Below are 13824 nucleotides of genomic sequence, written 5' to 3' on the forward strand. Positions count from 1 at the left end.
AACTACCATCACATTAAAGTTAACTACATTCTTGGCATGTTATCTAATGCAGGCAAGAGTTACCTGGAAACATTTACTTATTAACATGCACTTTTTGATATTGTTTTTACTGCAGGGCTGCACCGGGTTTTGTAAGGTTTGCCGAAAAAAGAACTAAGCTTTGTGGTGATGATCACATTGAAAAAGAAATAGTATACTATAAAGTTTTTGTCAATCATGGGTAATGTTTAAATGTTTTAACTGCACTTTATTCGCGTATTTTATCTCTCAGTTTTTTAAATTCTTATACTGCACTGTAAAATGTATTCTTGTCTTTTAAATTGTTTTTAATTGTGTTTTAACTGCTCTTTCATGTTTTATGTAAAGCACTTTGAATTGCCCTGTTGCTGAAATGTGCTATATATTAATGAAAAAATCTATTCATTTGTGAAATGGTGTGTAGTGTGAGTTCTTTCTGGATTCCTGGTTCAAATTAATTTAGCCTCATCCCCGGTATGCCACCGCGAGCTGTTGTTTGCTCCTCAACAGCCATTAATGCCATTAAAGTCTTTATCCAATTTGAGGTCTGTGCCGTCCTGGATCAGCTGCTGCTGGAATCAGCTGAACGCCAGCAGGGAAACTCGTTCTGTTATTTGTGCTTTGTCAGCTTGTCGCTTATGTGTGACCTCAGTCAACTTTAGAAAATATGCTGTTCATGTTTAACATTAATGCTGTATAAACACTTGACATTAATAGACCAAACATCCATATCCCTGATTCATTTTGCATTAGTCTTCATACTGTAGATATATTCCATTGCTCTTGGTACTATGCTGTCCCGATTGACTTGACTTAACTTTAGGTCACAGTGAGAAAGTCAACATTATTTTTTGTCTTTTTTGTGGTTATATATTTACAGTTATTACAGTACAGACTGAAGTGAAAAGCCTGTGCTGCACTAACCACACAAGGAAACATATTAAGACAGAACAATAGCATGATGTTCACTGTAGTATATGTGACTTTTCGACAGCAATGTCTCTGCAAATATACGGTATGGGAATCAATAAAAGAAACACACACACACACACACACACACACACACATGCACACGCACAAACATATTAATAGGCCTATGTTTTAGGAAATGGTGAGCAAGGGTTTAAAGTACACTATTTATTTATTTAAAAAAAATTATAAATATTGGCTATATACATTTGTAACTATATGTAAGTTCTGTTGGGAAGGAAAGTGAATTAGAAATAAGTTGTCTCTATAAAACATCTTTAAACGTGTCTTAAATCACTGAATGTAATACCTTGTATTCCATTGCATTGTAAGCTAATAGGAGACAGACACTTAAGCAGGTTCAGTCAGGGGTTAAACCTCATTAATTAATAATTCAGTCTGGTAAACTGATCAGTGCTGTGCCCAACACTTAGCAGTAGTTGACCATCTATAGTCCAACTATAGTCAACTTCAAAGTATTTCACCTATCAGCTCTATCATAGGCCTACCACACTCTATGTGATCATCATGATGTAAAGCATTGATCAGAAGCATAACTCCACCATAGACAGCAAAAGACTCCCCCTGCCCCCTGACCCTCCCCTCTCAGATACTCCCTGACCTGTTTCCCTATTTGGCTGTTTCGGTCGGTGTGTGGGCGGGTTGGGTTTTTGTCGCTCACTCCCACAGTGACGTGATGAGAAAAGTTATCACATTGTTCCTGAGAGGGAGGGAACAGACACAAGAGCGCACCGGTCTGAAGACTGAAGCTACTGTGGACGAGCAGTTAACGGGAAGTTCTTCTAACGGAGGGAACTTTATATAGTTTACTTTTATTTATTTATTTATGCTTGTGTGAGGAGTATTTATTTATATCAAAGATGAACGGAGGGTCGAGAAGTCTGTGCACATTTGAGGACATCAGAAATCATGAACATGGGGTAAGCTGCTCGGTTTGTCGGATTCCTTAATTTTCGTCTTTTTAATATATAATAATAAAGCGGATTTCTGTGTGTTTACTTCCTGTATGAGTGCGTTATGGACAAATACGCAATCTAGGAATCAACCAGAAAATCAAAGGGAAAGGGAGTTTTTATTTTTGCCCACTCTGACGTTTGGATCTGTTGGCTTCATATATACAGTCTATGCAGGTTGGCTCCTATTTTCACTTAAAATATTTTTCAGTTTCAGTTTTTGTACTCTGACTCTGTGACTCTGCTCAGTTGTGTGGAGTGTATATCAGAGTCTCTGTGTGATTTTTGTGGTTCTGGATCCTCAGACTTCGTCTCCTAAGTGGTGTACTATTAAGTCTGGCCTTGTTGTAATTAAAGTATTAGCCCATAAACCCCTCAGGTCCCAACACACACATAAAGGCAGACGTTCAGAATTAACCCAAATAACATCTGTGCCTGTCACAGGTGCCTTCTGCCCACATCATTTAAGGGCTTACAGTTGCAGTTGTGACAGAAGGTGACAGCAGTTCAGGAGACAAACCTGTAAACATGCTTGTGCAGAATGTGCACCACCTGTGCATGTGAAGTTTTCTTAAACAGGATTAAACATCACACTTCCTTGATTTGCGGCACAGACTTTTCCAGATAGCCTACTTGTACTGTAAATGAGTGATCACGTAGGCTACAGTAGATGGGCTTTTGTCTGTGGCCGCAGAGGTTTAATCATTTACCTCGCCTGAAAGAGCAAACTGTAAACCTGCACTGAGGTTTATGAGGTTGCGGAGCAACATGACACTTTCATCTTATCAGCAGCCTCCTGCTAAGTTTAATACCTGTTAGCAGAGACCGAGCCACTGAGCTCATATCAGATGATATTCTCTAAAGAAGAGAAGCAGTGATCTCCACCATGATTATGTTCAATTAGATCTAACTAAGTGTGATTAGAGCAGAATTTGAGAGCCAGAATCAACATTTGTGTCAATAATCTAGACCAGGGGTTCTCACTTACAACTTGGTCCACATAAAGCCCTGAAAAAGTCTGCAAAAAAAGTTCCAAAGCCATCCTAAAATTTAACAAATCAAGATTAACAATGATTACATTTTCTAAGTAGGCTAGCACACAGCTGACTCAGAACAACCTCTTTCACAGCCAGAATATGCAAACTCTCTGGTTCTGTGGGAATTTCTGAGTCTCAAAGTCTGCAAATTTGCCAAATTCTGCTTTGAGTGTTGCGTAATTGCAATTGTTTGCCATGTTTTTGGTTTGGCGCACAACTAGGTGGGCCAAAATTGATTTTGAACCTAAATTGATATGCGGGCCGGATTTGGCCCGCGGGGCTTGAGTTTGACACATGTGATCTAGACAGTTAAGTAAAGTAAATATCAGTTACTGTTGTGTAACTGTAAACAAAGGTCAGAGTGTACAAAGGGCAGCTCCACTCACACACCTAATAATAAACAGATTATTTGTGTTGAGGAATGGCTTCTGAAGCAGTATGTGAAACTTCTGTTTAATCTATTTTACATTGCATTTTAACATGCGACTGATAGCACATTTGCATGAGCGTCATACAGAAAACAAATTAATCTCGATCACAGTCAAATCCAGTAATCAAACAGTCACCCACCTATACAGTTATTTACATAGCTGATATGGTTATTCAGGTCAGACTAAATAGAACAACAGAGGTATTTTACCTCTACTGTACATGTAATCTTTCATAGTGACTTATTAACACAAAATATCAGAGAGAGGTCAGTCCATGAGGAGAGATAGTGTCATGAGGCAGCAGCGAAACGAAAAAGTGTCTTTCCTGGAGTGGATATGATCTGAAATAAAACAAGAGCAACAACCAGGCTTGGCTTTGAAACAAAATGTTACTGTAAAGGTTATAATGGCGACCAAAATCGAGCTATTATTTGTAAATCATTTGAAACTTCTGGCACAATTTCTCCTCTCTAAAAACCCAGTGTATTGAGAAGATTTTTTTCTTTGAGGGCACTTCTAAATTGCAGGGCCCCAATTATCCCTCCACAGTTTCCCTGCGCTGTGTGACTTAACACATTCCTTCTGTCTTTCCTCATCCTCAGACATCATCTCAGTCAGGAGTGTGTGACGTTACTGCTTGGGAATGAGCCAAACATGACCGATAGATCCATCAATGTAGAGGAAAGGCAGGAGAAATATGCCAGATCACACCTGTTTCGCATGCCACACAGAGCAGGAAAAAAGATGACTATCGAAATGATACTGAGAGTCTGTCCTGATGGCAGCTCTCAACTGCATGACTCCAATCCTGGACTAGCTGTTTACCATCAGCGTTCATTCTCACATGATGGTAACACACAAACAAACCTCCCAATGCTTCACTTCACATCTCCGCTTGTCTCGGCCCTTTAGACTTTATGTAAAGTGCTCATATAATGCTTTTTTGGCTTTTTCCCTTTCCTTTATTGTGTTTTTATATATATATATATATATATATATATATATATATATATATATATATATATATATAATATAATATAAAAACCATGTAAACCTATTCTGATATAACCTCTAAATACAATTATGAACCTGAAAATGAGCATAATATGAGCACTTTAACCTTTAACTTAGCACTTTACTTTGTATAGACTGCTGGCTGACTGAAGGGCAACAATACTCTTCACTACCCTGGGAACTACAGCTCCATACTAAAGGATTTAATCCCAAAACAGGACATACGTAAAAAACTCTAGCTGCAACAAAATTTATTTTCATTATTGATTAATCTGCTAATTCTTTACTTAATTAATCATTAAGTCTATGAAATACCAAACCAGTGAAAATCACAATTTTCCAGAAAGTGACAATATAAAGTTACTTGTTTTGTCCAACCAACAGTCCAAAACCCAACTTCATTAACTATCATCATATATTGTAAATATGACTATCATATAGAAAAGCCAAAAATCCTCATATTTAAGAAGCTGGAACTTGCAGGAGTTTGGCATTGATGCTTAAAAATGACTAAAATGAGTTAGCAATACATTTTCTTTTAGTCAACCAATCAATTAATCGACGTAATGATCGTTGCGTTGCTTGTTGAGCAGTGGTCAAAACGTGTCTGCACAATTTGAGTATCAGTTAAGTATGGAAAGTTGGCTTTGAATGCTTACATTGTTAGTCTTGTTTGCTTATTCTTAATATTCTTAAATATTTCCTGATCTTAGTCATCATTTTGAAGTTCATTTCAGCAAAGATAAGCTGCTTACGGTATAAGTAAGGTAACTAAACTCGGTAATGGGCACTGGTTTTAAAACATAATACCTGCAGCCCGAGCATTAGCCCTAGTCGGCTCACACCTGTCGCCTCCGAGGCTGTAATGTACCTGGAAAGAAGACCGTGACAGGTGACAAGTGACATCCGTGCAGCAGGTGTGGGAAAGCAGCTCATGAGAGGGATAATGTGATTTAATGCATGTTGTAAAGTTCACACACTTGTGGAATGCTGGTACTGTACAACACCTGCAGGCACACAGTGTTTTACAGTGTAGGGCCACGATACCTGCTGCTGCCTGAGGTTAGGAATCTGAACATCATGATCTTTTTTAAAGTGCCACAGAGCTCTAAAGTATATTTAGTTTGTATGCCCCAAATTCAGCAGCTCTCTCTGTTTATCAGCAACATTCCCAGGTTGGCAGTCACTTCTCAGCTAATTTAACCCACAAGATTTACAGGCCTCCTGATGCCAAAGTCCAAAACAAAAAGCGTCTTCATACTCTTTAAGCCTTTCAGCCCGTCCATACCCCGTGATCTTTTGTGCTCATTGTTGGTGCACCCAGCAGTGTGGATGCTGTGTGCTTAGTTTCAGGTTGCCCTGTTAGTGTGTACTTTGAGTTATTGTGTGTATGTGTGTGTATTTTCCTGTGTGTGTAGTCTGTGTATGTGTGCGTGCATACGTCACGGTCCATGAGAACATCCAACTGGTCCCTTTGTCTGTGTTCCCAGGAGGTCTAGTATTACAGGTTGTCTTTTGAAGGTGGTAGTGTGTGTGTGTGTGTGTGTGTGTGTGTGTGTGTGTGTGTGTGTGTGTGTGTGTGTGTGTGTGTGTGTGTGTGTGTGTGTGTGTGTGTGTGTGTGTGTGTGTGTGTGTGTGTGTGTGTGTGTGTGTGTGTGTGTGTGTGTGTGTGTGTGTGTGTGTGTGTGTGTGCAAAAGAAAAATACGCAGAGAGACTACTGTGTAAATAGTCGATGGTAGGATTAGCAATTCTTTGTTTGGTCGTCTATGAAGAGCCAGAGAACTTGTATAATGATGGATTCCTTGTTAACAACACTCTCACTGTCTCCCCCCCCCCTCCCCTTTTCTCCCCCTCCTCTCTTTTCCCTCCCCTAATCGCTGTGCCTTAAAGAGCTTCCAGGTGCCTGTAATCTGAGAGGAAAGCATGTTGAACCATAGAGGAATTTTTGGCTTTCATTTCCCTGAGTTTTGTTTGTCGTAGTTGGACCCCTCACCCACCACCTATTGGGCTACTTCCCCTGCCTTTTTTATTGTCCCTGTTGCTCTTTACTTGCGTTTTAGTCCCATCTGACCCTCACTGCTTTCTCTCTATTACTGTTTTCCTGAACAGAAAACCAGCTACTCATAAAGGCCTTCTGTTGTCTGTACAAAACATTGCCTTTTCTCTAATTCTTTCTTTATCACAGCATTACACAATACAACCCATTTCATTTCCCCTGTCTGGCTCACATCAAGGCCAGGGCGTATCAGACATGGTTTCAATGCAGAGGGAGAGATACAGCAGTCACTTTGATTGCCACTCTTACGGTAAACTGCGAAAACAATTGATTTTGAAATAGGGCTGCAACTAACGATTATGTTCATTATTGATTCATCGTTTTGGTCCATGAAATGTCAGGAAAAAATAATAATGAAAAAAAGTAAAATATAGTTTCCTAAACACTGACATCATTTCATCAAATGTCTCAACTAACATTCAAAAACTTGAAGATATTCAATTTGTTATCACATAAGTCAAAGAAAAGCAGCAAATCCTCACAACTGGAATCTAGAAATGTTTTGCTTGAAAAATGACTAAAAGAATTCATCAATTATTAAAGTATTCGCCAGTTTTTTTTTTTTTATCCAATTAACTAATCGTTTCAGCTCTAATTCAAAAAGATTCTTGATGTTGGAATGAGCAGTTGACGAAACATTTCCATTTTGCACTTAAAGCACGTTTTGTCCATGTTGCCTTTTAAAGTTGAGCTTCTTTTTCAAGCTTAAAAAAAGCTCAGAATAAGAATTTTAATTTGAACCTTTCACGACAACTGGGCAAACCCCATAGACCTTGAGGTAAGGTTATTTTGTCAGTGTCTTTTTGTAACGTACAGTAGCTGGGCCTGTTGTGCTGCAGGTTATGGAATAAAAGAAAATGAAAATAATAAAAGTATCACTGTACAGGTTAGACACACACACACACACACAAACAAAGCCTCTGTTATCTTCTACCAGACGCTCTTCTATGTAATTGGTTGCATGTGTGTGTTTGTTTGTGTTTACGGTATTTAACCACAGAACATTGCAACCATTTCTTCTTTCCCTGTTCCGATATCTCAGACTTGACATGACACCAGGACACAGTGAATACATGCAGGAAGATGAACAGAACAAGATGTGTTTGGCTGGAATGAGTAATTAAATGTCTCTGACCTTCTCCCTCACATCCGCATATTTATACTTGCGCACACACACTCACTGGGTATCACTTATAAGGGGGTTCCCTATGCTGGAGGACGCACACCCGGTCACATCCCGGTCGAGACTTTTCCTGTTAAAGCGACTTCTCTCCTGCGAGAGACTAAAAGAAATAACTGGGAAGGTTTGTGTGTTTCACTTTACAAAGCGTTCTGAGCATTGTTTTCTCTCGGACTTACTAGTCCCTCTGATATTGCTGGTGTGCCAGATAGTTTATGGCTACTGTGAGGATTGTGTTGTCATGGAAATGTTCTGTCTTGTGTGAAATTACAGTTTCTGCCCACTTTCCCAGAAATCCAGCCACTGCTTTCAATTGGCTAAGAGCGCCTGGAGAGTTTCCGCCTAACGTCCCTCTGACGTCCATAGCACACAATTTAATTCAAACAATCTGTCTCTGTGCAGCTGTGAAAAAAACTTTAGCTTTCTCTCTGACGCTTGTATCTCTCTCTCTCTCTCTCTCTCTCTCTTCTCTCTCTCTCTCTCTCTCTCTCTCGCTCTCTTTCTCTTTCTTACTGGTTACTCTCTGCCTCTTGTTTGTTTCAGTGAGTATGACTCAGTCTCTCCTCCTCTTTTCTTCCCCTCTCCTCAAAATAGTCCTCAATCAGTCTCTCCATCACATAACGGTCTCTTTGTGGATTCACCCAACGTCTCATTTCTTCATTGTCTTTTTCAGGAGGGGTGCAGGCGTCTGCGGCTCACACTGCACGACCAGAGCCAGGCAGCTCGGAGCACGGAGCAGCACAGGGACAAGGTAAGAAGAACTTCCTGGACATTATTATAACTAAGGTTATAACCTTGACTGTAACACCAGTGCGGTGGAATAACATTTATCACTGCTTTAGATTACATGGTTTGGATACTTGAGGGTTTAAGATATGCTTTTACTGTGTATTTAAATAGACTTTTCTTGAATGGATGCAATGTGTCAGATTTGTTGTACGTCATGAGGGAGAATAGTCTTTCTCTTTTCTCTCCGATAGTATAGTATTTCTTTGAATGAGAAAAAAAACAGTAGCCCTATTTTGTGCTACTGGGTGAAGGTGCTATCATTCAGGCCATATTTGGATGAAAAAGTTACCAGTGAGCCTCCTGAGTAATTAGCTCAGAGCTATTGTGCATTTACACATGTATCGCGGCACATTGCTACACGCAAACTGTACAAAGACACAAATTGCTTGTAAACATGCCACAGCTGCGATCGGCTTTTCAGTGGTTCTCTCACAAGGCCACTCAAAACGTCTCAAGACAACCATCGTTCTCCCAAAACCAGTGTCAAAGTTAGATTTAAAAAAATTAGACCACCAGAGCAGCAGAGTTCCTTAACCTCTCCCTATCTCCTTATATGTGTCTCTGCTTATGGTGTTGTTCAAGTCTGAATACTACTTCCAAAGAAGCACCAGATGTTTATGCGTTAGTCTCCATAGTGATTACGGCTAAATAGTTCTGCCTCCTGATTATAGAGTCTCAGTCAGTCTCACACACACACATACACATACACACACACACACACACACACACACAGAATTTGAATAACATCATTTATAATTAATTATTAAACGAAAGTACTCCTGACTGTTCTGTGTCTTCAGTGTCGTGTTGCAGTACTCATGAGAAACATGCTTCAACTCCTCCGCCAGCGTCAGCAAAACACAGTGACGATGTTTGGAAATGCATCACACCCATCCACGCATCCTCACGCAACACAGTGCATGCCTCATTGTTAACTCCTCTGCTCTCTAATCTTCAGCCAGTTGGACGAGCGTTTGCGCTGGTGCAGCCGCCCACTGACAGGACATCACTGACTCCTGAACCGGTCAAATCAACAGAGGAGCAGGTGGAGGTTATCAAGGCGGGTTTGGCCCACTGGCTGTTGTTTTTGTAGAAATAAATGGTGTGTGTTTGTTTCGTGGTCGTGCTGGTGTTTTAACATCCGTGTCTCCCCCTGTTCCAGGTTTATCTAGAGGCCCGCAGACAGGAGCAGCAGAAACACCAGCAGAGCCTGAAGATGTTGTCAGACGAAGTTTCCCAGATACAGGAGGTCAGTCTCTGGACAGTATTTATTCTAGCTCTGACACACATTTTAAACACTTGGATTATGTAACAATTTGCATGTTTGCATCATGTAAATTCTTTCCCGCTTCCAGACTTCTTGTCTCTCTGTTGACAATAAAATATTGTGTTTATCACTTCATAAAACCTGGAACACACCCATGTTAAAACATTATGAATGATAGTATCTCGGTATTTCACGATATGTCTGTATTTCACACAGGTGAGGTATTGCCTGAAGACGCTGAGGGAGCAGATGGCAGCCAAAAACAAGGTAGATCTTTTATGAGCTGCTTTGTTGCGCCCGGCCTTACCATTGTTCACCCTACATCCTGTGTGCTTAATGCAATTTCCTCCACTTCTCTCATCTTTGTCTTTCACTCTTTCCTTGCTGACTTCCTTCTTTTCTCTCTCCAGCCGGTGACAAACGGGTGGAAAGTTGGTCTGCCCTTCAGAAAGAGCTCCGCACCTGCCCCCAGCGGAGGAGCGAAAGCTGAAGTACAGGTGAACATTTATAGTTGTAAATATAGAGTATGTGTGTGTGAGCAATGCACATATCAAATGTTGTCTATTTGTCCACTGTCTGTGTTTTCCTCTGGACAATGTTTGCCAGTGTGTTTCGTGTGTTGCCTGTAAAGCGATCCCCTCCGAGAGGCACACAGGTAGGAGGAGGTATAAAGTTTAAGAGAGAGACAAACAGGCATGGGATATACTGTAGGAGAAAAAGAGGATTTAAAATGGCAGCAAGCGTGTATGCTCTTAGCACCCAGGGGTGTATGAAAATGTGTGAGAGAGCCGTTCCAGAACACACTGTTCCGCTCCCTACATGTGTTATTGTGTTCAGGCCCTCCTCATTGTTCCCAGCATTCCACAGATGCCTCTCCTTTAATAGTTTTGTTGCTGTCTTTGAGCCACACACACATTTAGCAACCACCACTGACCGCGTGTGTGTCAGTGATGTTTTGTACAAATACAAATAGAGCTGACAACACTATGTTTGGTTGAATAGTTATTGTGCCAATTATAGCATTTATCTGTGACTCATGCTACATTTCACTCACAGAAGTGTTGCAGAAAAATTAGGAGGGAAACACTGGTCGCCATCCAACTGCTCAGTGACGCACACTGACACGTCTTTTTACATTATGTCATCATGAAAGTATCTATCTATCTATCTACATATCAATCTATTGTAACGTTGTTTTTAAGCCATTCATTTGTACAATAAACTATAAATTATGTTTTATGGTTTTACACTAAACCAAACACTTGACAATCACAGTTGGTGTGGTCTTTTTGACACTGATTAACAGAAAATGGCCCTTTTTAATGTCCAAGTGAATACGCATCTCTACAACATAATTAAAATTAATTACAGTCAGTATTTAACTGACCATCTATTGGGTTAAGATCTGGACTCTGACTTGTCCACTCCAGGACATTACGGTATCTATCTGCTAATCTAAAACTTGATTCTTTCTCTACTAGGAGGCAGATGAAGAAGCGGAAAGAGTCAAGCTGAGGGAGGTCAGTAAGCGCTTGTATGCACAGCTACAGGAAGCAGAAAAGAAACACCAAGAGGAAAAAGAGAGGCTGCAGGTAACGCACATATACGGATGCGTCATTACAAATAATGTAAACTGCATTTCGGTTGCACTGAAACCACTTTTTTTTTTTTTTTTTTTTTTTTTCTCCGTGTCTCTTCCAGGCTGAAGGCAGCAGGCTGAGGCAGCATCTGAGCGACGAGGAGGAGAAGTTGAAGATCACCGAGGAAGCCAGTGAGAGGAAAGACCAGCGCATAGACGAGCTCCAGAGGTTGCTGGGGGGGATGGAGCAGGAGAGCGCCAGCCTGCGGGAGGCAATCCGCAACCGCGAGGACGAACTGCGCGAACTGCGCAAGATCAGAGAGGAGGGCCAGAAAGGGGATCAGAGGTCCGCTAACACAAACACAAACACATTAACAGAAGAAAAGATGCTTTATCAATCAGTGCCAATCAAATCATGAGATGCGTGTGTTCTAACTCTCTGGGTGTATTTTTAGGGCTGAGCAATTGGAAAAGGAGGTGGCTATTCTCAAAGAAAAAATCCACCATCTGGATGACATGCTAAAAAGCCAGCAAAGGAAAGTCAGACACATGATTGAACAGGTGAGGCGCACATGTGTGAGACTCTGTAAAGCAAACACATTGTCTCCGTGTTCATATTTGTGCAGGATTTACTGACTGTTTGACTGTGTGTTTGCTCGTCTTTAGCTCCAGAACTCTCGCATGGTGATCCAAGAGAGGGACCGTGTGATCAAAGAGCTGGAGGAGAAAGTGGCTTTCTTGGAGGCTGAGGTAGAAGTGCTGCTTATTGTCTTCTCCTATAAAAAATAATTGTATGGCTTTTCAATGGAATTGAGAATAAAGGGTCCGGGTTAGGTGGAAGTGAGGGACAGGAGAAAGGAATCTCTGCAGAGAGAGAGAGGAGATACGAAAGGGAAGGAGATGTAACCGCTGTCTGATTTGTGGTCACATTACTTATTTTTATTGGTACTATGTGAACTGAGCCCTGACCTCCTGTGTGTGCAGAACCGAGAGATGCATGACCAGATGGACTACTTCCTGGGAGGGCAAAGGTCAAATTCCTACCTTTCATCAGAGCGCAACCCCCAGATTGTCTATAGGTAACTTATTTTTCCCTTCCTCTTAATATTTTTTCACCTGCAAACTTTGCAAAAGTCCTACAGGGCCTTTTCTTACCCATGCATTAGTTACGAAAAATGGCATTTATTTTAATTTTATTAATTTTGTGAAACGGCCCGAAAATACAGTACATGCAAACAAAAATATTCACCTATTCTAGTCATACATTTGCATAAAACTTACTTTTGTGCTTGTTTTATGCTGTTTCAATTTACAAATGACTACTTTCGCTTCCTCTTGTCCCCTCAGTAAACCAATCAAGCCGTCCAACTCGTCCAGCAAACCGCTGCCTTTCATCAAAGTCATCGAGATCAGGTCATAAAGACACCCTGGGCAGAAGAAAGACACGGCAGTTGTCGAGGAGGGCTCAGAACCACCACATATTTTCAACGCAGACTGAAACCGAACAGCAGCTCTACGACCACATCTGATCGCATTAATAGTTGGGATGTCAGAGTTGAGCTTCCTGGACTGTAACTACATCAACACTTCCACATAAACCACAAACACTCTTGAAGGATACGGTGTGGTGTTTATTGCCACACACACACGCATCAGGGCTTGCAGTGTGTCTTTGCTTAATGAATGAGTGTGTATGTCAGCTCTAATGTAGATGCATGAATGTAGACATACAGTAGGCATACTGATTCCACTGATGTGCATTTGAAGTTTTAAGTGTAATACTGCGTACTGTATGCAAGTGTTTCCTTGTGCTGCCCTGTTTTGATTGCTATTTTAACCTTTTGAGTTTATGACGGTTTGGCGTTGTCGTTCAAAACAGAACCGTTGAGCAAAGTGCAGGACGGCAGTCCACATACAGTAATGTAGCAAACACGGCTAACTAAGCTAAAGGTTACATGTAAAAATTAACCAGATGATCATCCTTTGTCCATGTACTCATCTATGACTCCGTTCACTTTTCTGAGTGAATGGTATGCTTTAAATCTGTAAATATTGATATAGTTTATATAAGGTCAACACCCTGTGATGTTTGTTTTTTTTTTTTTTTTTAAATAAAAATGTTTTTTAAGCCCCAAACAACAATATGGCACTTCATGAAACTGAGACAGCAGAAGGAAAAATGATGTCGGTGTTGGATGAAGATATTTCACATTACTGCTTCATAGAAGTGTCATTCTACATATTTCCTGTAAACCATTTCAGTTTCCTGTCAGTGTAAACAGTCACCTTGTTTTGTACATATTAATGGGATTTGATGTTTGTGATTTGATGTTTAAATTTCTACCTAACAACTTTCTCCTTTGTATTTATTTATATTAAATAAAACCTCAAGACAAATTGTGTAATAGTTTTTTTATGAAGTACATTCTAATCTATTATATGTAATTGTGGTTCTCAAAATAAATAACTAAAAACAGAAATTGACTTCTTACTAGATTATTACTGTGGA

General features: G+C 40.4%; 1 protein-coding gene across 3 annotated transcripts; it reads left to right on the forward strand.

Moving 5' to 3' along the window:
• The first annotated feature begins 1698 nt into the window (after positions 1 to 1698).
• On the forward strand, positions 1699 to 13715 carry tuft1a (tuftelin 1a). 3 transcript variants are annotated; one of them, XM_028581611.1, is made up of 12 exons: positions 1699 to 1928; positions 8354 to 8431; positions 9428 to 9529; positions 9632 to 9718; positions 9953 to 10003; positions 10147 to 10233; positions 11218 to 11328; positions 11438 to 11661; positions 11771 to 11876; positions 11982 to 12065; positions 12300 to 12394; positions 12663 to 13715. In XM_028581611.1, exons 1-12 carry the CDS (start codon positions 1869 to 1871, stop codon positions 12733 to 12735), a joined length of 1158 nt encoding a protein of 385 aa, XP_028437412.1. In that variant the 5' UTR covers positions 1699 to 1868; the 3' UTR covers positions 12736 to 13715. The 3 variants fall into 3 exon arrangements, with proteins under 3 accessions (XP_028437412.1, XP_028437411.1, XP_028437410.1); XM_028581610.1 differs by lacking the exon at positions 1699 to 1928 and adding an exon at positions 7694 to 7804; XM_028581609.1 differs by lacking the exon at positions 1699 to 1928 and adding an exon at positions 7881 to 8222.
• Positions 13716 to 13824: the final 109 nt, after the last annotated feature.

This window comes from Perca flavescens, chromosome 6, assembly GCF_004354835.1.
Source record: "Perca flavescens isolate YP-PL-M2 chromosome 6, PFLA_1.0, whole genome shotgun sequence".
In the NCBI taxonomy this organism is placed as follows: domain Eukaryota; kingdom Metazoa; phylum Chordata; class Actinopteri; order Perciformes; family Percidae; genus Perca; species Perca flavescens.